Genomic DNA, 22,439 nt, shown 5'->3' with positions numbered 1-22,439 from the left:
GCGATTGCTCGGAAAAAATCGTTTTAACTTCGGGATTGGAAACACAGCAAACCCAAACAAGAAGCGTCCAGTTTCGAAAAAAAATAAAGCTTGTCAAGTCGCGAACGTTAACGTACAACTTTATGATTTGATTTACAGCAAGACTAATATATCTAACTGTTTTTCGTTTGTTAAGCTCGAAACTCTCCCGAAAGAACGTCAAAAAAACTCACAATGGCATCTTCAATCGTTCCCACCCCCAAAGCAGGCATCATGTCGGGCATTCAGGCCTTTAGTAAACAACCGATGACGTCACATCAAGATAAATGGAGGAAGAAATCGAAAATGAGCCTGTTGTATTTCAAGATATTTTTTGTCCGTTGTGCTCAAGCAAAAGAGATGTTTTCACCTGTGCAAAGTGTATAGTTCTGGGTCTCTTCTCGAACAGTAAAAGACCCAGCTCTGAAAGGTTAGTAATGCGTTTGTTTTCTAAGATTTTGACGTAATGAATAATTATCATTTGCACAATGCAAAAAGTGCGAATTGTATGACGATGTAAACAGGCCAGATTAAGATATCTACTTTCATGTTTTGGCCTTTTTGGGTAATTTTACATAAGCCAACTTCGAATTATGTTGACTTCTTGTCAGATGTCACATCCAAGATTGCTGTGTCATCATTTTTTGCTGCACCTCAAAAAAGGCTCTGACATTTGGAGAATCTTTGTTTCTTTGTTTAAGACAGTGTGACCATATTTGATATTTGCATATTTTTTACCAAAGCTGCTCTAGTCTAGTTATACTGCCCCCTCCTGGTCTAAAGTTAGTATAAAAATCAGATGGGGCTGCCTTGTCTATTTTTGAAAATTATTGAGGGACCCTGGAGATTAGTCTAAGTTCACCTCAAAATTTGTGCACTGGCATTTATATTATATGACTTGAACCAATAGTATTAGCTACTATTCCACACCCATTTATGACCATGTCCTTCTCTGAGAAATGACAGATTAGATTATTGGACCACCTTTCCTTTTAATAGTTATGGAGAAAAAAGACAGAGATTGGAATCCATTAAGAAACTAAAAGCGAAATATGGTGAAAGGTTAGCACATGCACTAACCCTTATTATGACTATCATATGCTAGTGCAGCTCTCGTTCAGAACTGGTTATACACAGCTTGGCTGTTTGATGTGGTCATGCAAACCTATTAATGCTGAAGGTACCAAGTTTTGCGCTTAAGCTCTGGTTTAACAGTTGGATTTTTACTTCTTTTTGTATAGAGTTTTACAATCAATTAACAAAGTGGAATCTACCAATGATTTGGTATGTAATATATATTATATATGGAGGATTTTATAGCTATGCAAAAATTAAATTTCATATAATTTTACTGGTTTTCACAGGTTTGTCAGATTCAGGTTTGTCAAAACAAGTTGTTGGCCCTTCGTGAAGCATTGTCTTTATTAAAAGAGCACCATGTTGAAGGTGAGCACAACATAATTTGTCAGCTTGTGGAATTGCCTCTTCATCTATAATTTTTTTCAATTCTATTTTCACAGAGCGAGAAAACCTGAGCAAAACCACGGAGGAAAATAAGAAACGACGATCAAGATTAGAGAAATTAAAACAAAAAATAAAATTGCAAGAGAAAGAATTGAGTTCTAAAAATGTAAATGATTTTGAGATTTTGTTCCAATGCTACACAATTGTGGTGACTTGTGATAATTTTAAATTTGCTCTTCCACAGGCAAAGATAATCGAGAAACAAGCAGAGCTTGCAGCCTTACAAGAAAATGTCACAAGAATTCGTAGAATTCGTGTTGATCAAGCTCAAAAATATCTCTTTCCAATTTCTAAACAACATGTATTCCCAGAATTTGGCACGCCACCAGATGACACACCTGTTCACATTGACGGTAGCTAGCATTTTTCACTGTTTATAACTTATAAGCCCAGTCTGTAGGGAGAGATATTCAACTGTGGTTAAAAAGCATTGGTGTTGGAGCCATAGGAGATATAGCTCAAGAACTAATCTAGAAATGAGAATAATCCAGAGTGATCACAGTTCACTGACCTATATTTTTAGTCATGGATGTAGTGCAGGAAGGTGGTCAGAGCTGTGAAAGAGCTTTAACAGAAGCAACAAGAACCTCGTATGTTGAAGGACGTTGGATTAGTGATGATGACCTGGTGAATACTCAGTATAAAATTCTTCAAGCGTTTCTTCCTGCTGATGGAGATTATTCAACATACTCAATTTGGTGTGAGTTAAAAATACTAACTGTACTTGTATTCACCTCTCATATGTGCATCATCTTATCACAAAATGCAGATTTGATCTCCACATCAATCTGCTCTTTTCACGTTTGCCATTTCCCTGCTATTATTGACCCATTTAATTCTTGTCTTTTTTAGTAAAATCCAACAAACATTCATCTAATGAATCAGGTAAATATCTCAACTATAATCCATTTGTTATCACGAACAAGACCCAATCACCTTTTCGTCTGTTCAACTTAACAGGAGACCATTCTCTTTTCTTTCTTGTAGTACCAACAAGCAGTTTAAGAAGTTCAGGATATTCTCTCACGGCAGGATTAAGTTATACTTGTCAGTTATTGGATCTTATGGCATTTTTCCTTGATGTCACTTTACCAAAAGATGTTAGTTGCAGGTAACTGTCAAGCAACAAATGCCTTATTTTGTTTCATTCCACTTTGTTATTTCTGATCTTTTCTTTTGTTTATTTAAGTGATTTCTGTCTGCGGGATTTGAGTGCATCTGAATTCAAATCTGCAGTTTTACGTGTAAATACGAATGTGATGTACTTGTGTCTCTCTCAGGTTTGTCAATTTTAAAAAGTGTGATATCAATAGGCATGTGGGGGAGCTGGGAGCAAGTGGAAAGAGAAATGTTTCCCATCTCCTCTCCACTTGGTCAACATGGATCTTTGTAAAGGAATGTATTGTGTTACACTAAGCCTTGCAATGAATGATTTCTATCTTCATAGAATGTGAATGGCCTGATGCTTCATCCCAAACGAACTCTTCAAAACATCCATGCATGTCTTCAGTCGGATGTTGACATAGGGAGGTGAGTTTTCAGTACAGATGCATATAACCAGCGGAGACCAGGTTGTGTATACCCTAGGAGGTGGAAGGTTGCCCCCCAGAGAAAATTTGATGTGTCCCAATGCCCTGACAATGGATCAATATATTCTTAGATTTGGAGCCCACAGTGTGCTTGACTTACATGAATTCCCACTAAGTGATGATGATGTTAGCACGTCAGATGAAGACCAACCTGATGGTAAGCTCAGTCCAAATATAGAACATAATACGTCAGATACAGAATGGGAAACAGTGACTATGGATGGGCTTACGTCAGCACCTGAATCCGGTGTCTCACGGACAGTATCGGCCCTTTCCGAGCTGGAATCGAGGCCATCCACGGCTTCTACGTTAGTATCATCTGTCACTTCACTTTGGCGATGGAAAAACTAGTGACTGAGCATTGACAAGTATTGTGAGATGGTTATGCCACAGTTATACCGTTAACTCGACAACAGTCATACGATGTTGCAGTAACTAGTAAGTTTAATTTTATGGGATGGTCTCAAACAGAAGCACTAATTTTAGATGAGTTTACAGTGTGTTTAAGAAATTATTTTTTACTGCAACTCTCAGAGGATATGACATACGTGGGTCGCTGATATCTGAGTTAACAAAACAAAACTAAAGTTGATGAAAAGAAATTTATAAATAAAGTCCTTCAGGCGTTCCTTCTGATTTTCGATACAAGACGTTTTCTTTCGATTTCCGGAAATCCTCGTTCGCAACCTTCATTCTTCGCTCTCTCAGAGCAAGAAGACCTGCTTCAGTACATATCGCCTGGAAAAGCAACAACAGGAAATTCATGATTGCCTTGCTTCCCTCCTACATTGTCTAAAGACTATGCCAAATTTGTCATCGTGAACTTATTCATAGCAAAACTATCTGTTACTGGAAATCAAATTTAGGCAATTCTATGTGACTACGTGATTGATTTGCTTTGCAATTTCACTGTAGTACTCCGAATATACTCACTTTGATATCAGCGCCTGAGAGATCATCCTTAGCCATTATATACTCGGAGAGATTGACATCGTCAGCGAGCGTCATGCGACTTGTGTGGATGTTAAAAATACGTCGTTTCGTTTTTTCGTCAGGTAACGGGAACTCGATTTTTCGATCGATCCGCCCTAGGAAACGGTTAATATGCATCAGAGACCACAAAGGGTAGACTATATGACAGCTGTCTTGATATTTCATTCTGGTAGAGGGGTCCTCTACTGCCACAGGTCTGGGTGTGGTTGGGAGGTATTGTAAGGAGGGGGCCCTCGACTATTTATTGAGGAACTCCTTCAGATTAGCTCAACTCACCGGGTCGAATTAACGCCGGATCAAGTGTTTCTATTCGATTTGTCGCCATTATAACCTACACGTTTAAAACAATTTGGTAAGTAAGCACAACCTACATGCAAGACTCTATCAATGAAACCAGACAGAAACCAAAGAACAAGAGTGATGATACCTTAACATCTCCCCTGGAGTCGAAACCATCCAACTGGTTGAGTAATTCCAACATTGTTCGCTGGATTTCACGTTCCCCCCCTGAATTGGATTCGTATCTATAAAACAAGGTTAGTTTACATAACTAAGTTTCATTATCGTCACTATTTCATATGCAAAGAGCTTGGTTTGAACCTGATAACAGCCTCTCACCGTTTCGTTCCAATTGCGTCAATTTCGTCGATAAATACGATTGAAGGCGCGTGTTCTTCGGCGACTCGAAAAAGTTCCCGGACAAGTTTCGGTCCATCACCCTAGCAGATGATAATACCTTGGGTAAGTGTAAGGTTGCACATTCTGAGTGATTGAAAATACTGTATGTTCTCACCAAGTATTTTTGTATTAATTCAGATCCAACAACCCTGAGGAAAGTTGCTGATGTCTGGTTTGCAACAGCTTTTGCCAACAGCGTTTTTCCTTGAAATAAAACGTGTAAGAGCCTCTGTTAGTTGCCTTATCTTTGAGGTAAGATTTTGTGTGAAGGTACTTGAAGCTTTTTCATTAATAAGTGAAGTCGTTTTCAGTGAAAACACTTCTGTGTTAGGTGGAATTGCAATCAAACAAATGCACACAATGCAAGCTGCTTGTTCTCATTGTTTTACCTGTGCCAGGAGGACCATATAATATCACTCCTTTTGGTGGTCGAATGCCCATTTCTTCGTAAAGTTCTGGGTGTGTTAGGGGAAGCTCAACAGACTCCTATAATGGTGAGACATGTAAAGATTATTGCTTGGGAAATTCTATTTATTCTAACTGTGTATGTGGTGATCTGGATTAATTTACGGCATCTTGAAGAATGGTTTTAACCTTGATTTCCATAATCTGTTTGTCGAGTCCGCCAATATCTGCGTAGGATTCTTGTGGCGCCTTCTCAAGCTTCATGACTGTCACCATAGGATCAGTATCATCTGAGAGAACTCCAATAACTGCATGGACCTGGTAGGTAGAAGATGTCATATTTCGAGGAGTTATTATTGTTCAAATGGAAATAAAAATATTCCAATATTTGGCTTCATTTTTACCTTATGATTAAGTAGGACTGTACAGCCAGGTTCAAGAAGATCTTTATCAACAAATGACAAGATATTGACATAATGTTCAGAGCCAACTGATGTGGAAACAATAGCATGATTATCATCAATAATCTCTTCAAGTGTTCCAACAGACATTGGGGTTCCTCTGAGGTCATCTACTTTTGATCTTTCTTCCTGTGTGTTTGAAATTAAACATAAGGTTAGCCTGACACTCAAGACACTTCCTAACCAGCTTTGAAAAACTGATTTCTTTTCAGGGCTAGAATGCAGAGGGGGGGAGGATGTAATTAATTAATCATTCCTTATTACCTCGTTCTTCTCCTCTTGTGGCTTCAGTCTTTCCTGATTTTGAATGAACTCATCTTCCATCAACAAGAAATCTTTAATTCTCTCAAGTTTCAACAACTTCAAGCGACAATTCTTGTGTGGAGTAACTAAATGATGTCAGGAAAAGAAAAATATTTACTGTCTGAAAATTTGATGAAGTGTTCTTCATCAAGTGTATCTGTAGCAATAGCATACCTTGGGGCAATTTATTCGCTGCCTCTGGACCTTTAAGTTTTTTCTGTTTTTTACCAACTCTTGTTGGTACTGGAGGTTCATACTTCTTACGCTTATCCTTTACGATGGAAAAATAAAACAACGTACTTAATATTTTAATTGTTGCCAATGTCACACAAAACTTGTATTTAAATTTTATTATAAAGCTGAATATTTTGACAAACCTTATCCTCTTTCTTATCACCTTGTCCTGCTCCTCCACTACCTGACTGATTTTGACCCTTTAAATAGTAAGCATTACGGTGAAGTTCAAGTAATGAATAACCATGCTTTAATAATATTAATAATACTGTTAGTTTTATATGAAAAGTGTTTGGAAAAATCCGTCCGTGATGTTCAAAATTATTGACAGATCGAGTGTAGTTGTATTCGATATACCTTTGCAGTTACGTTTAGTATTTCTGGCGTGATTCATAAACAAAAGAAATATCTCCCCAGAGAGAAAACGCACTTACCATGTTTAGTTTTTTTTCAAAATTATTTTTTCTCTTACTTTTCTACACTTTTCTATTTCACTATGTAACCGGGCCTTCTACTCCGCTGTGGCCGTGATGAGGCCTGGGTCAAGAAATACATTCCTAGAATTCCCTCTATTTCACGGAAGTGATGAACAAAACCCAACCTCGCAAGCCAGAACCACCCCAAGCACCCCTGCGCGCTCGCCTTTTTTCAACTGAGCTCTATACAATAATTAAATGCAACGCCATACACGGATGAGTTATTCTATTTTGAATAAGTTTACAACAGCAAAAAGGCATCCTCATTTAACCTTTTTTTCCTGTACTAAACGTCTAACTGGTAAGATCTGTTGTGAAGTTACATGATATAGAATGTACCTCGCGCCTATTTTTTATTGTCTTGTCAGAGGCATTCGTTGTTGTTCGCGTATTGACACATACTACTTTTAACACAAAATCAAGTGTACTATCACGAATTATATTCAAAGTAAACAACTATATAAATAGAAAGCAATATGTTAAACTCATTAACTTTAATACTATAAAATACAGCTAGGTTTATCATGGCCAGCAATGCAAAATCAAATTCCGATGATGACGATGAAGCTGCAGGAAATAAGTCAGAAAATAATGAAATTAATTGCAGCAATAATGGCAATCAGGATGGTGGCATTGGTAATGGCGATGATGATGATGATGATGGAAATGATGATGGAAATGGTGATGGCAATGGTGGTGGCAATGGTGGTGGCAATGGTGATGATAAAAACAATGGAAAATCCCGGTATTAATCATAATTCTTACATACAATGAATTATGTAGCATTGCCATAGTATCTATACATAGTTATGCCCATCTACAACCAACTAGCACATCTTGTATATTGATTTTAATAGTTGGATTCTTCCTGTTGCCTTTGGAGTAGGCACTGGTGTGGCTGCAATTGTTGCTGCACCATTTGCAGTTGCTGCTATTGGATTCACATCTGGTGGTATAGCCGCTGGTTCTATGGCTGCATCAATGATGTCATCTGCTGCACTTGCCAATGGTGGAGGTGTTGCAGCAGGTTCACTTGTTGCCACATTATAAGCTGTTGGTGCCACAGGTGCTGTAGGTGCCTCAGGTGCGGCAGCAGCTGGAGGTATTGGTGGCACAATTGGTGCCGGAGTTGGTTGGTTTGCAAACAAATTTTTTAATAGAAATAATGGTGGCAACAATGAACAACCAGGGGATGATGGTGGAAAACCAGGGGATGATGGTGTGAAACTTGGGAATGATGGTGGAAAACCTGGGGATGATGGTGGAAAACCTGGGGATGATGGTGGAAAACCAGAGGATAATGGTGGAAAACCTGGGGATGATGGTGTGAAACTTGGAAATGATGGTGGAAAACCTGGGGATGATGGTGGAAAACCTGCGGATGATGGTGGAAAACCAGAGGATGATGGTGGAAAACCTGGGGATGATGGTGGAAAGTCTGGGAATAATGGTGGGAAGTCTGGGAATGATGGGGGGAAACCTGGGATTGATGGTGGAAAATCTGGAAATGATGGTGCAGATAATGAGAAACCCAGAGATTCTGGGAAGAACAATGAACCAGTAAATGGCAGTCATTCAAAGGATGTCCAGCCTGGTGGTAATCCTGTTGGTACAGCAGAGCAGCCTTTGGTCCAGGCTGGTAGTAATCCTGATGGCAGAGCAGAGCAGTCTTCAGGCATTGCAAGTCAATTTGCAGATGATATCCAGCATGGCATTGGCAGTCATTCTGGAGATCAGCTTCGGCAAAATAATGTTCATCCCAAACGTGGTGCCCGACATGTTCCTGTCGAACATGATGATGATGATGATGATGAATTTAAGAATATCAGCAACCAAGCACTATGTACAAAGAAATATTAGTTACATTACATTAATCTCTAAATATCATTTAATTTATATCACTTGAATAAGACATGTGTTTCCACAGGGATGATCAGTTAATGCCCAATTTATCAATCATTTCTAACCAGGAAACGTAGCTACAACAACAGTGACAGTGTAATACAATTCGGCATTAATCGCATCAATGCCTCAGACCACTGATCTGAAAGTGAAAGATATCAAGTGACTATTTCCTGCCGCTTTCCTAGAACTAGAAGCCGTTTTTTATGCCCTACTAGGAATTTCAGAAATCGCATATTTACGTACAGCCAGTTCAGGTAAACGGGTGTAAAAAACGAACAGCAAGTAGTAAATTCAAAATTGTTGAAGAAACATGGAGGTAAGCAAATGTTTTACTCTTGTTCTTTGCGTTTGGCTTGTACTGAATGGAAACACTGTTTTTGCTGTGAGTTACTGTTTTCATTAGTGTAAACAGAGAGCGTGTTGACTTTTTTAAAACGACGTCGTTAATGATTGCTGAATCACCCTCTAGTTACTTGTAGTGAAGTGGTATTAGAACACGAAGGACACTCGCTGTCCGAGTTACTGTAAGTTTCGGTGGAGTTTTAGGAAGCATGCGCTAGTTCAGATGAACTGTTAGAGATGGAGAGAACTCAGAGAAGTAAAGAGAATCAGATAAAGATATACGATTCATAGTCGCCCACGCTGACCTCGACAATGTCAGTTTCTCTTTCTATGAGAGCTTTCGGAGGGAGGTAACAGACTAACAGTATATCTAGGAATTGAGATTATTCAGTTTTATGTTCTAAATAATTATCTGTATCAACTGCGTTGAAATCTTGCCTGAATACACAACTGCCGGTGTTTGTCGTACCAGCTGAGAGCTGGCATTTCCCGGCCCCAGTTTAATCAGAAATATTTTAAGCTAATTTACAATTAGTTCAATTGTACAGTTTTAATTCTTTATTAATTCAAGTTTGGCTTTTCTTAGGGTGGCGAAAAGAAAGAAGATAATGGCAAAAAGAAAGAAGAGAAGTGCGAAAAGAAAGAAGAGAAAGAGTAAGTGAATTTATACTCTTTCTGTCTAAGCCGGACTTCGGGAAGTTGAAAAAATGCATAAAGGAGCGTTTCCGGATTCCGCGGAAACAGCCTCGTTCCTACCATAGATACCCCCTACCATAGATACTATTCCCCAGACCCTGGATTGTGTGGTTCCGAGAAATTTATTCAGCCGTGCGAAATAGCATATATTTTGCTATTGCGGTTCGAATGTAGAAAACTGAGAAAAGTTTTTGTGGAAAAGTTATATTATGCCTCTGTTATATCGTCCCATTATTTTGATTATAATAATCTCCATATATTGGATTTTGACTTTTTCTGAATACATTTTATTGAAGGATTTTTAGAAATACAGCATATCTGATTAAAATTATAATCAGGGAGGTTAAATATTTATTGGTATCAAACATGCATGAATTTATCAACTTTCTTAAATGCATGTAATATTTTTCAAATTAGATGGTCACCGGATCTGGGGACTATAGTTGATGCTGGTAACATGGAGGTAAACAAATGTTTTATTGTTGTTCTTTGCGTTTGGCTTGTACTGAATGGAAACACCGTTTTTGCTGTGAGTTACTGTTTTCATCAGTGTAAACAGAGAGCATGTTGATTTTTTTAAAACGACGTCGTTAATGATTGCTGAATCACCCTCTAGTTACTTGTAGTGAAGCAGTATTAGGACACGAAGGACACTCACTGTCTGAGTTACTGTAAGTTTCAGTGGAGTTTTAGGAAGCATGCGCTAGTTCAAAATGAACTGTTAGAGATGGAGAGAAGTAAAGAGAATCAGATAAAGATATACGATTCATAGTCGCCCACGCTGACCTCGACAATGTCAGTTTCTCTTTCTATGAGAGCTTTCGGAGGGAGGTAACGGACTAACAGTATATCTAGGAATTGAGATTATTCAGTTTTATGTTCTAAATAATTATCTGTATCAACTGCCTTACGTTGAAATCTTGCCTGAATACACAACTACCGGTGTTTGTCGTACCAGCTGAGAGCTGGCATTTCCCCCAGTTTAATCAGAAATACTAAGCTAATTTACAATTAGTTCAATTGTACAGTTTTAATTCTTTATTAATTCAAGTTTGGCTTTTCTTAGGGTGGCGAAAAGAAAGAAGAGAAGTGCGAAAAGAAAGAAGAGAAAGGGTAAGTGAATTTATACTCTTTCTGTCTAAGCCGGACTTCGGGAAGTTGAAAAAATGCATGAAGGAGCGTTTCCGGATTCCGCGGAAACAGCCTCGTTCCTACCATAGATACCCCCTACCATAGATACTATTCCCCAGACCCTGGATTGCGTGGTTCCGAGAAATTTATTCAGCCGTGCGAAATAGCATATATTTTGCTATTGCAGTTCGAATGTAGAAAACTGAGAAAAGTTTTTGTGGAAAAGTTATATTATGCCTCTGTTATATCGTCCCATTATTCTGATTATAATAATCTCCATATATTGGATTTTGACTTTTTCTGAATACATTTTATTGAATGATTTTTGGAAATACAGCATATCTGATTAAAATTATAATCAGGGAGGTTAAATATTTATTGGTATCAAACATGCATGAATTTTTCAACTTTCTTAAATGCATGTAATATTTTTCAAATTAGATGGTCAGCGGATCTGGGGACTATAGCAGCTGTGGCGGTTGGTGGAGTTGTTGCTGTTGTCGCCGCTCCTGTTGTACTGGGAGTGGGAGCAGCTGTGACTGAGGTTGTCGCAGGAGGTGTGGTTCTTCAGTCTGTTGGTGCTGTAGGATTGGGTGCAGCTGAAACGGCTGCTCTGGGAAGTGCTGGAACTGCTGCTCTGGGAAGTGCTGGAACTGCTGCTCTGGGAAGTGCTGGAGCAGCTGCTGGTGTTGCTACCAAGAAATATTTAACCGATGAGGACGAATCTTGAAACAAACTATTATTGGTGCCCCACATCTTAAATTAGTGTTAATGTATGGTTAAAAAGACGTCTTAGCTAGTTTTAATACGTGGTTATAGTAAACTTTTAAATCTTGTTATATAAGGTATTGTTGCACTAGAATAACAGGCTTAAAAAAATAAATTGACATGAAAAATGTGGTGGAAACTATTATTGGTGTCCCACATCTTAAATTAGTGTTAATGTATAATTAAAAAGACGTCTTACCTAGTTTGAATACGTGGTTATAGTAAACTTTTAAATCTTGTTATATATAATGTATTGTTGCACTAGAATAACAGGCTTGAAAAAATAAATTGACACGAAAAATTTGGTGGACCGACTTGTAACTGAGATGGTCGAAATTTTTACTGTAAATCTACCATTGCTTGAATTGGCTATTGGATAGGATTGGATTAGAAATTAGGATAAGAAACGGAATATACTTCAGCATTTTTCAATGGAACAGCACGCCTTGAAAATGAAGATGCATTGAAACACGAGAGGACAGACTGATTTTGATATCTTTATCCACGTGTGGCTATAAGTAGAATAACAAGGAAGACAAAATAAGGGGGGACGATCGGGTATATATGCGCGAGTTCTTCACTTCTTAGCTTCTGGGGAATAAACCCCGGGTAAATATAGTCGGGGTTTGTACTCGCACCATCCGATCGGGTGAATTTACCGGGCAGTGTTGCCGAAAGCGGCGAAAGTGAATGTCTGCCGTGGTATTTTGGCTTTCACCTGCGAATTTTGGTGTTAAATATTGTTTGCACAGCTTATGACAAATCTCTGTTCACATACGGAGCCTGTCAACTCCATCTAGAAGCAATATTTTATCGAAAGAGTATTAAGACAGCAGGCAGCCGTCAAGCTAAGCTGGACATACTGCGGAAGTGAGACGGGCTTTCGGGAAGAAAGTGAACTAATAAAATCACTCCCAAATGAGGTATTTCTTAAGGATCTTCTCAAATATGCCAGCAATTCACACGTATACATTTGACAATTCTCTGTTCCTTTTTACATGTCTCATCACTGTAAGAATGCCTTCAGAATTTTATGAACTTCCGATTTCCTCATGTTTATAGTAATGCAAGTTGACAATAATTCTTCAAATAAACTATAATCTTCTTTATTTTCTTTATTTACTTGGCTTTTTAATATGAAATATTACTGAAGAAGCTAGTCATGAAATCAATTATAATCATAATCAGGGAGGTTAAATTTTTATTGGTATCAAACATGCATGAATTTTTCAACTTTCTCAAGTGCATGTAATTTTTTTTCAAATTAGTTGGTCACCGTTGGGTATAGTTGCTGCAGCGGCTGGTGGAGTTGCTGCTGTTGCTGCCGCTCCTGTCATACTGGGAGCAGCAGGCTTTACAGCAGCTGGTATTTCTGCTGGTTCAATTGGAGCAAGTTTGATGTCCGCTTCTGCAACTCTTAGTGGAGGTGGGGTTGCCGCAGGAGGTGTGGTTGCCACTCTTCAGTCTGTCGGCGCTGCAGGATTGGGTGCAGCTGGAACTACTGCTGTGGGAAGTGCTGGAGCAGCCATTGGTGTTGCTACCAAGAAAATTTTATTCAATTAAGGAAGAAACAAACTGTTATTGGTGCCCCACATATTAGATTAGTGTTAATGTAGAAGATGTCTTAGCTAGTTTGAATATGTGGTTATTGTAAACTTTTAAATCTTGTTATATAAAACCACCCCAAGCACCCCTGCGCGCTCGCCTTTTTTCAGCTGAGCTCTATACAATAATTAAATGCAACGCCATACACGGATGAGTTATTCTATTTAATAAGTTTACAACAGCAAAAAGGCCTCCTCATTTAACCTTTTTTTCCTGTACTAAACGTCTAACTGGTAAGATCTGTTGTGAAGTTACATGATAAAGAATGTACCTCGCGCCTATTTTTTATTGTCTTGTCAGAGGCATTCGTTGTTGTTCGCGTATTGACACATACTACTTTTAACACGAAATCAAGTGTACTATCACGAATAATATTCAAAGTAAACAACTATATAAATAGAAAGCAATATGTTAAACTCATTAACCTTAATACTATAAAATACAGCTAGGTTTATCATGGCCAGCAATGCAAAATCAAATTCCGATGATGACGATGAAGCTGCAGGAAATAAGTCAGAAAATAATGAAATTAATTGCAGCAATAATGGCAATAAGGATGATGGCAATGGTAGCAATGGTGGTGGAAATGGTGATGGAAATGGTAATGGCAATGGTGATGGAAATAGCGATGGAAATGGTAATGGCAATGGTGATGGAAATTGCGATGGCAATGGTGGTGGCAATGGTGATGATAAAAACAATGGAAAATCCAGGTATTAATCATAATTCTTACATAGAATAAATTATGTAGTATTGCCATAGTATCTATACACAGTTATGCCCATCTACAACCAACTAGCACATCTTGTATATTGATTTTAATAGTTGGATTCTTCCTGTTGCCATTGGAGTAGGCACTGGTGTGGCTGCAATTGTTGCTGCACCATTTGCAGTTGCTGCTATTGGATTCACATCTGGTGGTATAGCCGCTGGTTCTATGGCTGCGTCAATGATGTCATCTGCTGCGCTTGCCAATGGTGGAGGTGTTGCAGCAGGTTCACTTGTTGCCACATTACAAGCTGTTGGTGCCACAGGTGCTGTAGGTGCCTCAGGTGCAGCAGCAGCTGGAGGTATTGGTGGCACAATTGGTGCAGGAGTTGGTTGGTTTGCAAACAAATTTTTTAATAGAAATAATGGTGGCAACAATGAACAACCAGGGGATGATGGTGGAAAACCTGGGGATGTTGGTGTGAAACTTGGGAATGATGGTGTGAAACTTGGGGATGATGGTGGAAAACCTGGGGATGATGGTGGAAAACCTGGGGATGATGATGGAAAACCAGAGGATGATGGTGGAAAACCTGGGGATGATGGTGGAAAGTCTGGGAATAATGGTGGAAAGTCTGGGAATGATGGGGGAAAACCTGGGGATGATGGTGGAAAACCTGGAAATGATGGTGCAGATAATGAGAAACCCAGAGATTCTGGGAAGAACAATGAACCAGTAGATGGCAATCATTCAAAGATGATTCAGCCTGGTGGTAATCCTGGTGGTAGTAGAGCAGAGCAGCCTTCGGTCCAGGCTGGTGGTAATCCTGATGGTAGAGCAGAGCAGTCTTCAGGCATTGCAAGTCAATTTGCAGATGATATCCAGCGTGGTATTGGCAGTCATTCTGGAGATCAACTTCAAAATAATGTTCATCCCAAACGTGGTGCCCGACATGTTCCTGTCGAACATGATGATGATGATGATAATGAATTTAAGAATATCAGCAACCAAGCACTATGTACAAAGAAATATTAGTTACATTACATTAATCTCTAAATATCATTTAATTTATATCACCTGAATGAGACATGTGTTTCCACAGGGATGATCAGTTAATGCCCAATTTATCAATCATTTCTAACTAGGAAACTTAACCTTTCGAACATTGGAAAGTTTTAGAACGTGAAATGTAACTCACGGATCTCGGCAGAGGCAAAATTGTGTTAATAGTTGTAAATAATTGGTCTTGCTGCACCGGCTGTACTGAGCTTAAGATTGAGATGTATTATTCATTGCAACACCGGTCAAACGTAACCTGTGGTCACAGTTTAAAACCAATACAAGAAGTCAAAACATTGCTATGTCTATGATACATAAATCTTATTCAATAAAATGTGATTATAACCTGAAGGCAAGCACTCGCTCACAGAGCGAGTTTTTCTTGAGCATTGTTCAAAAGCTGGTTATGCTAGCTTTCTTTTTCAACAAGGATATTTGCTCAAAAGCAACAAGGAAAATATTACCGCTGGCGCTACCGAAAAACGTAACATTTCCTTGAAACATCGTTACGCGTTGGCTACAATAGTAATACAATTCAACAATCATCGCGTCGAGGCTTCAGACAGATCAGACAGATATCAAGTGACTATTTCCTGCGGCTTTCCTAGAACTAGAAGCCGTTTTCCATGCCCTACTAGGAATTTCAGACATGCGCATATTTACGTACAGCCGGTACAGATAAACGGGTGTAAAAAACGACAAACAAGTAGTGCGTAATAGTATAAATTCAAAATCGAAGAAGAACCATGCAGCCCAACAAATGTTTTGTTCTTGTTCTTTGCGTTTGCCTTGTACTGAATGGAAACACCGTTTTTGCTGTGAGTTACTGCTTTCATTGTTAACGGAACGCGTGTTGATTTTTTTAAAACGACGACGTTAATGATTGTCGAATCGCCCACTAGTCAAATGCTTGTAGTCAAGCGGTTTTTAGGACACGAAACTATGGAATACCCTCACTGCCTGAGTTACTGTAAGTTTCAGTGGAGTTTGAGTTTAGGAAGCATGCGCTATTTCAGATGAACGGTTAGAGATGAAGAGAAGTTGATAATGATTCATAGTCGCCCACACCGATCTCCACAATGTCAATGATTTTTTCTATGAGAGCCTTGAGATTGAGAAGAAGGTAACAATATATCTAGGGATTGAGGTTATTCAACTTTATGTTCTAAATGATTATCTGTATCAACTGCCTTACGTTGAAATTTTGCCTGAATACTCAAACTGCCGGTGTTTGTGGTCCGTTGTCGTACCAGCTGAGAAGCGCTGGCATTTCCGTGTTTAATCAGAAATATTTTAACGTATATAATTACAATTAATGAAAATCTACATAGTTTTAATTCTTTATTAATTCAAGTTTGGCTTTTCTTAGGGTGACCAAGAGGAAGGGTAAGTAAACTCCAGTCTTTCTGTCTATAATTTCAACAGGTAAAAAAGTGCACGAAGGAGACTTTTGAGATTCTGCCGAAACTGTCTCTTTCTTACCACAGTTAATAGAAATATGAATTTATTCATTCTCAAAAGTAAAACTAAGAACAGTTTTTGTGTGTTTCAACTTTCTTAAATGCATGTAATATTTTTCAAATTAGATGGTCACCGAGTCCGGGGACTATAGCTGCTGCAGCGGCTGGTGGAGTTGTTGCTGTTTTTGCCGCTCCTGTTGTATTGGGAGCAGTGGGCTTTACAGCAGCTGGTATTTCTGCTGGTTCAATTGGAACAGGTTTGATGTCCGCTTCTGCAACTCTTAGTGGAGGTGGGGTTGCCGCAGGAGGTGTGGTTGCCACTCTTCAGTCTGTTGGCGCTGCAGGATTGGGTTTAGCTGGAAAAGCTGCTGTGGGAAGTGTTGGAGCAGCCATTGGTGTTGCTACCAAGGAAATTTTAACCGATTAAGGACGAAAGTTGAAACAAACTATTATTGGTGTCCCACGTCTTAAATTAGTGTTAATGTATGGTTAAAAAGACGTCTTAGCTAGTTTGAATACGTGATTATAGTAAACTTTTAAATCTTGCTATATAATGTATTGTTGCACTAGAATTACTGGCTTGAAAAAATAAAATGACTTGAAAAATTTGGTGGACCGACTTGAAACTGAAATGGTCGAAATTTTTACTGTAAATCTACCATTGCTGCTTGAATTGGCTATTGGATAGGATTGGATTAGAAATTAGGATAAGAAACGGAATATACTTCAACATTTTTCAATGGAACAGCACGCCTTGAAAATGAAGATGCATTGAAACACGAGAGGACAGACTGATTTTGATATTTTTATCCACGTGTGGCTATAAGTAGAATAACAAGGAAGACAAAATAAGGGGGGACGATCGGGTATATATGCGCGAGTTCTTCACTTCTTAGCTTCTGGGGAATAAACCCCGGGTAAATATAGTCGGGGGTTGTACTCGCACCATCCGATCGGGTGAATTTACCGGGCAGTGTTGCCGAAAGCGAAAGTGAATGTCTGCCGTGGTATTTTGGCTTTCACCTGCGAATTTTTTTGTTAAATATTGTTTGCACAGCTTATGACAAATCTCTGTTCACATACGGAGTCTGTCAAATCCATCAAGAAGCATCGGGAAGAAAGTGAACTAATAAAATCACTCCAAAATGAGGTATTTTTTCAGGATCTTCTCAAATATGCCAGCAATTCACACGTATACATTTGACAATTCTCTGTTCCTTTTTACATGTCTCATCACTGTAAGAATGCCTTCAGAATTTTATGAACTTCTGATTTCCTCATGTTTATAGTATTAAATGCAAGTTGACAATAATTCTTCAAATAAACTATAATCTTCTTTATTTTCTTTATTTACTTGGCTTTTTAATATGAAATATAACTGAAGAAGCTAGTCATGAAATCAATTATAATCATAATCAGGGAGGTTAAATTTTTATTGGTATCAAACATGCATGAATTTTTCAACTTTCTCAAGTGCATGTAATATTTTTCAAATTAGTTGGTCACCGTGGAATATAGTTGCTGCAACGGTTGGTGAAGTTGCTGCTGTTGCTGTCGCTCCTGTTGTACTGGGAGCAGTAGGCTTCACAGCAGCTGGTATTTCTGCAGGTTCAATCGCAGCAAGTTTGATGTCCGCTTCTGCAACTCTTAGTGGAGGTGGGGTTGCCGCAGGAGGTGTGGTTGCCACTCTTCAGTCTGTCGGCGCTGCAGGATTGGGTGCAGCTGGAACTGCTGTTGTGGGAAAAATTGGAGCAGTCATTGGTGTTGCTACCAAGAAAATTTTAACCGATTAAGGAAGAAACAAACTGTTATTGGTGCCCCACATATTAAATTAATGTTAATGTAGAGTCTTAGCTAGTTTGAATACGTGTTAAAGTAAACTTTTAAATCTTGTTACATAAAGTATTGTTGCACTAGAATTACAGGCTTGAAAAAATAAATCGACATGAAAAATGTGCTGGACTGACTTGAAACTAAAATGGGTCAGTCGTAATTTTTTAAATCCATTATTGCTTGAATTGGTTAATGTATTGGATTAGAAATTAGTTAGGGCAAGAAACGGAATATCCTTCAACATTTTTCAATTAACAGCACGCTTTGAAAATGAAGATGCATTGAAACACGAGGGAACAGACTGATTTTGCTATTTTTATCTATGTGTGACTATAAGTAGAATAACAAGGAAAAAAAATAAGGAGGGGCAGGTCGGGTATATGAGCGCTCAGGCCTGATGAGCGCTTTTTTCATAGGCGGCCCAAAATTACCGGCCGAAAAATTTTTCGGCAATTTGTCAATGTAATGTATAATATATAATTACATGTAATATAATATATGTAATTATATATTATACATTACATTGACAAATTGCCGAAGAATTTTTCGGACGGTAATTTTGGGCCGTCTATGCTTTTTTTCGAAGAAAAGCTTTGTGTCAGAGTGTCCGTCCGCTTATCTCCGAATAGTGATCGACACTTACCGATTGTGAGTGCACGTGACCGGTAATGAATTGAACACGTTTTGTTGTTTGGAAAGCCTGCTGAGAGAAAGGAGGGAAAATATTCTCTAAAACGTTCAGCAAATACGACTAATTTCAAACAATGTCGGACGACGAGAACAATCATAACGATAGCGGGACTGAAGAGCATGAACAAGACAGGGAATCGCCAGCTAAGAGTGATGAACCTCGCCAGAAATCGCATTCACCTCCACCAAGATCTCGTTCTAGCCGACATGATGGACCTCCTCCAACGAAACTTTATGTCGGGAATTTACCTGACGATTGCAAACGATCGGATCTCTATGCTTTGTTCGAGAAATGCGGGAAGTTAGAAAAATGTGATGTACTGCGAAACTTTGCATTTGTGGTAAGTTTCCCTGTTAAATTTACTGTATAATATTTATATTTGGAATTGAATGAATGAGTTAAAACAAGAATAAATTGTGTCAAATTTATCAGGAGACCACTTTATCACTTTATTATTATGCAAGTGATACCAATATTCATGTTAACTCTCACGTTAACATTTTTCTTTGATAGAACTGTAGTACATTTCATTTTCCCATTTCACCCACACTCATTTGCTATATCTTTTTAATTCTGCTATCCATCTTGTACCAAGGTCAACCTCATACCCGTGGTTGTATCAAGTTTGACTGATTTCCCCTTATTCTTTTAACAGCATTATGAACGTGCTGAAGATGCATCCAAGGCAGTTGCCAAGTTGGACGACTCTGAATTTATGGGTGTTCACATTCAAGTTCAGGTAAATATTCTGTATTATCAATGATTTTTCTCTAGTATATATCGCAGAAGAGTAGAATTTTGATTTGTTAAAAATGTTACTTACATAGCATGCGAAGAGCAAAGGAAAACCTAATGCTGGTGATAATGAATGTTTTGAATGTGGACGAGAAGGCCATTGGTAACTTAGACATCTTTATATTATTTTCTTTTGGAGAAAGAACTGAGAAAGTTTTGTTGACTTTTTTTATGACACCATATAATTTTTGTGGAAAATAGGGCAAGAGATTGTCCTAGAAGAAGAAGATATGACAGGTAATAAGACTATTTATCTTTTTGGAAGACTGTTGGACCATCTCATCCATTATTACCTTTGCAATAGCCTAAAATCATGATCACTCAAAATATATTCTGCAGGCGTCCACCTCCTAGAAGTAGTTATCGAGGGCCGGATAGTTACCGTGGACCTGACAGTTATCGAGGACCGGATAGTTATCGTGGACCAGATAGTTACCGTGGGCCAGAGCGTAGCTACAGAGACAGTTACTATAGCGATAGTTACTATGGAAGTCGATACTCTGCCCCACCTCGGTACAGCCCCTACAGTCCTTATGGAGGCTATGGTGGACGAAGTATGAGGAGCAGGTCACCTCCGCCAAGGTATGGAAACAGATTTGAGATCCGCTAGAAGAAGCATCAGACTGCTTTTGTTTGTTTTTTCTTTAAAATTTCTCAACCTGTATGGCACAGTCTAGTCATTACTTTGTACTCACAATGTACCAATGATGTTGATTCATTTTCTTCCTAGCCTCCCCAATTCTTCCTAAAAATATTTTCCCCGTCTTACTCAAAACCTTGTCTTCTCTTTCAGATCCTACCACAGTTCATATGCTTATGCACCAAGACGGTAAGCGTTGCTTGTGGTAGATTAATGACATCATGGTAACTGGTTTTACACTAAAATGATAATGTCACCACATCCATAAGCTACTGACAGTACAATGCAAAAATGCACCAGCTTTAAGACTTGTGTACGAATACAATTTTCTAAGTTTCGCCTTGCGCATGCAAAGATCATTCAAATTGATCTATTTTTAAGAGTTTTTAGTACATCAAAATAGAATTGTCATTCTTACCTACTTTTTGTTTGTGTCTCATTGTCTGATTGTAATCTAAAACTCCTAAAATTCATGGTTACAGAAGAGAAAACTATGTTGTCAAATGTTTCTTTCTCCGAGAGTAGGAAAAAGTATTAAGAACTCTTCCCACACACCTCTGACTACTACACGTACCTATTACATATACTCTATCTAAAACAAGAAACTACATCACATAAACACGTAAAAAGGCTACTCGCATTCGTGCAGAATCTACAAGATATCAGAATTTGAAATACATCATCATCGATAGTACAGTTTTCGTTATGAGTAGTACAAACGACGCCGGTCGCGTTGTCCCAAGCGTCGAAGGACCATTTCATGGAATGCTCGGAAGATCTTACTCCAGTGGGATTGAGATAAACTCGGCGATGTCGTAATTCGAGTTGGTTAAGGTAACGAACGGTGTCTCGGAAGGGTTTGACGTCCACTTGTGATATTATTGAATACACTATGTTATAATCGGTACGTTGAATCGTTTGTATGAAGTTTTCTATAGTTGCTCGTGCAAATATCGGTGGGCTAACAACAACGATTGTGACCTCGAAAACGAAGGGTCGTGCTCGGAAGATCCATTCATTCAAAGATACCCGTTGTCGCCAGAGATCCTATACCTTAACGTTGTTCAAATATTTCTCGGATGGTGTTAAAATTAGCGTGAGTAATGGACATTCTCGGAAGCACAGAATCCTCGCACGCGTACAACAAAATCTACCCATACACATTCGCAACCTACTTACAAGAAACTTCCATTGATCATACATCTATCAAACTGCACGAATCGCTTACATTTTTTACTATTGTTTTCTGTTGACATTGGAGTCCATCCAAAACGAGGAATTAAATAGTTCCGTCACGAATAATAAACGTCATGGTTATTCACCTAATCATTCCGGTTGATTGTCGAGTATTTCTCTTCCTTGTAAAATTTTCACTTGTTTATTTCTCTTTTCAGTTGAATTCTTTCTGGTCTAATGGCTGGAGGTACTCCCAGAGATTCTGGATAACCCAAGCAAGAGGGTTTGCATAAATGGGTGGGTTTTTTCTTTGAGAATTTTTGTACGTGATATGGTTCCTCTTTGAGAAAGAAACTAGCCACTATAGGCAGACGAGCCAATAAGAAAATTAACATTGTTTTATTATGTTGACAGGTTTGGGAAGACTTACTCGATGGTGTCCTGGAGTAAAGGGAACTTGTGAGAACGTATAAAGATTCTCCAAAGTGAACTTTGGTGTCAACAGATAACACTTGAAATTTGTTCCCAAGTTTGGAAAAAGCGATGATAATCTGACAGAAAGACTAAACTGAACTGTTAAAATTTTAATTTTTAAAGATAAAATAACATTAAGATATGTTGATTCGTAATATTTTTATTAATATAATCAAGAAACTTGTATATTTTTCACTGCAGTGTTACGTTTTTTAAAATAAATCAATAATAAATATATGTTATATTTTCAACTACGAGAATCTTTTTCAAAACAGCATTTTCCGGTATGAGATTTTGGGCACTTAAGTGATATCACAGTGTTACACGTATGAATATATTTCAATGATATTGGGCACGATTGTCGTGTAACCGCAGCTGAATGCTAACATCATTACTTTAGTGATGATATAGGCTTTAAGGAATTCATATCCTTTCTCTGTCATTGTCAAACATGGCTCCGGTTCCGGCCATTGC

General features: G+C 38.4%; 7 protein-coding genes across 8 annotated transcripts; 6 read left to right on the top strand and 1 right to left on the bottom strand.

Annotated features, from left to right (window-relative positions):
- The first annotated feature begins 315 nt into the window (after window positions 1-315).
- On the top strand, window positions 316-3,523 carry LOC114532469 (beclin 1-associated autophagy-related key regulator-like). Its single transcript, XM_028553977.1, has 12 exons — window positions 316-448; window positions 1,018-1,080; window positions 1,260-1,302; window positions 1,383-1,464; window positions 1,539-1,648; window positions 1,727-1,895; window positions 2,066-2,242; window positions 2,395-2,427; window positions 2,530-2,653; window positions 2,732-2,822; window positions 2,990-3,072; window positions 3,203-3,523. The coding sequence occupies exons 7-12, from the start codon at window positions 2,068-2,070 to the stop codon at window positions 3,480-3,482; spliced, it is 786 nt and encodes a 261-aa protein (XP_028409778.1). The 5' UTR covers window positions 316-448; window positions 1,018-1,080; window positions 1,260-1,302; window positions 1,383-1,464; window positions 1,539-1,648; window positions 1,727-1,895; window positions 2,066-2,067; the 3' UTR covers window positions 3,483-3,523.
- A 187-nt stretch (window positions 3,524-3,710) lies between these two features.
- LOC114532468 (26S proteasome regulatory subunit 4) lies at window positions 3,711-6,664 on the bottom strand. Its single transcript, XM_028553976.1, has 13 exons — window positions 6,640-6,664; window positions 6,349-6,405; window positions 6,146-6,242; window positions 5,933-6,057; window positions 5,612-5,797; window positions 5,397-5,525; window positions 5,192-5,288; window positions 4,918-5,006; window positions 4,743-4,843; window positions 4,552-4,648; window positions 4,401-4,455; window positions 4,065-4,219; window positions 3,711-3,869 (listed from the first exon to the last, which is right to left on the bottom strand). The coding sequence occupies exons 1-13, from the start codon at window positions 6,640-6,642 to the stop codon at window positions 3,735-3,737; spliced, it is 1,326 nt and encodes a 441-aa protein (XP_028409777.1). The 5' UTR covers window positions 6,643-6,664; the 3' UTR covers window positions 3,711-3,734.
- A 214-nt stretch (window positions 6,665-6,878) lies between these two features.
- LOC114532393 (aspartate and glycine-rich protein-like) lies at window positions 6,879-7,836 on the top strand. The gene is made up of 3 exons (XM_028553885.1): window positions 6,879-6,982; window positions 7,195-7,426; window positions 7,539-7,836. The coding sequence occupies exons 1-3, from the start codon at window positions 6,880-6,882 to the stop codon at window positions 7,729-7,731; spliced, it is 528 nt and encodes a 175-aa protein (XP_028409686.1). The 5' UTR covers window position 6,879; the 3' UTR covers window positions 7,732-7,836.
- Window positions 7,837-8,814: 978 nt separating this feature from the next.
- Window positions 8,815-11,845, top strand: LOC114532394. The gene is made up of 5 exons (XM_028553886.1): window positions 8,815-8,902; window positions 9,515-9,582; window positions 10,042-10,087; window positions 10,691-10,737; window positions 11,197-11,845. The coding sequence occupies exons 1-5, from the start codon at window positions 8,897-8,899 to the stop codon at window positions 11,483-11,485; spliced, it is 456 nt and encodes a 151-aa protein (XP_028409687.1). The 5' UTR covers window positions 8,815-8,896; the 3' UTR covers window positions 11,486-11,845.
- Window positions 11,846-12,160: 315 nt separating this feature from the next.
- LOC114532396 (interferon alpha-inducible protein 27-like protein 2) lies at window positions 12,161-13,098 on the top strand. Its single transcript, XM_028553887.1, has 2 exons — window positions 12,161-12,446; window positions 12,792-13,098. The coding sequence occupies exons 1-2, from the start codon at window positions 12,442-12,444 to the stop codon at window positions 13,084-13,086; spliced, it is 300 nt and encodes a 99-aa protein (XP_028409688.1). The 5' UTR covers window positions 12,161-12,441; the 3' UTR covers window positions 13,087-13,098.
- Window positions 13,099-13,558: 460 nt separating this feature from the next.
- Window positions 13,559-18,224, top strand: LOC114532343 (uncharacterized transmembrane protein DDB_G0289901-like). Its single transcript, XM_028553828.1, has 6 exons — window positions 13,559-13,841; window positions 13,954-14,871; window positions 15,624-15,714; window positions 16,266-16,282; window positions 16,483-16,782; window positions 17,855-18,224. Exons 1-6 carry the CDS (start codon window positions 13,585-13,587, stop codon window positions 18,147-18,149), a joined length of 1,878 nt encoding a protein of 625 aa, XP_028409629.1. The 5' UTR covers window positions 13,559-13,584; the 3' UTR covers window positions 18,150-18,224.
- Window positions 18,225-18,866: 642 nt separating this feature from the next.
- LOC114532545 (RNA-binding protein 4B-like) lies at window positions 18,867-22,128 on the top strand. 2 transcript variants are annotated; one of them, XM_028554075.1, is made up of 8 exons: window positions 18,867-19,220; window positions 19,536-19,619; window positions 19,708-19,778; window positions 19,877-19,912; window positions 20,015-20,257; window positions 20,469-21,411; window positions 21,710-21,788; window positions 21,906-22,128. In XM_028554075.1, the coding sequence occupies exons 1-6, from the start codon at window positions 18,954-18,956 to the stop codon at window positions 20,506-20,508; spliced, it is 741 nt and encodes a 246-aa protein (XP_028409876.1). In that variant the 5' UTR covers window positions 18,867-18,953; the 3' UTR covers window positions 20,509-21,411; window positions 21,710-21,788; window positions 21,906-22,128. The 2 variants fall into 2 exon arrangements, with proteins under 2 accessions (XP_028409876.1, XP_028409877.1); XM_028554076.1 differs by having other exon boundaries at window positions 20,469-20,504; window positions 21,906-22,124.
- Window positions 22,129-22,439: the final 311 nt, after the last annotated feature.

The sequence above is a fragment of the Dendronephthya gigantea genome, unplaced genomic scaffold (assembly GCF_004324835.1).
Source record: "Dendronephthya gigantea isolate DGI-Jeju-01 unplaced genomic scaffold, DenGig_1.0 000079F, whole genome shotgun sequence".
Taxonomy (NCBI): domain Eukaryota; kingdom Metazoa; phylum Cnidaria; class Anthozoa; order Malacalcyonacea; family Nephtheidae; genus Dendronephthya; species Dendronephthya gigantea.
Note: the sequence above shows the minus strand (reverse complement) of the source record. Positions and strands in the feature narration are given on the sequence as shown.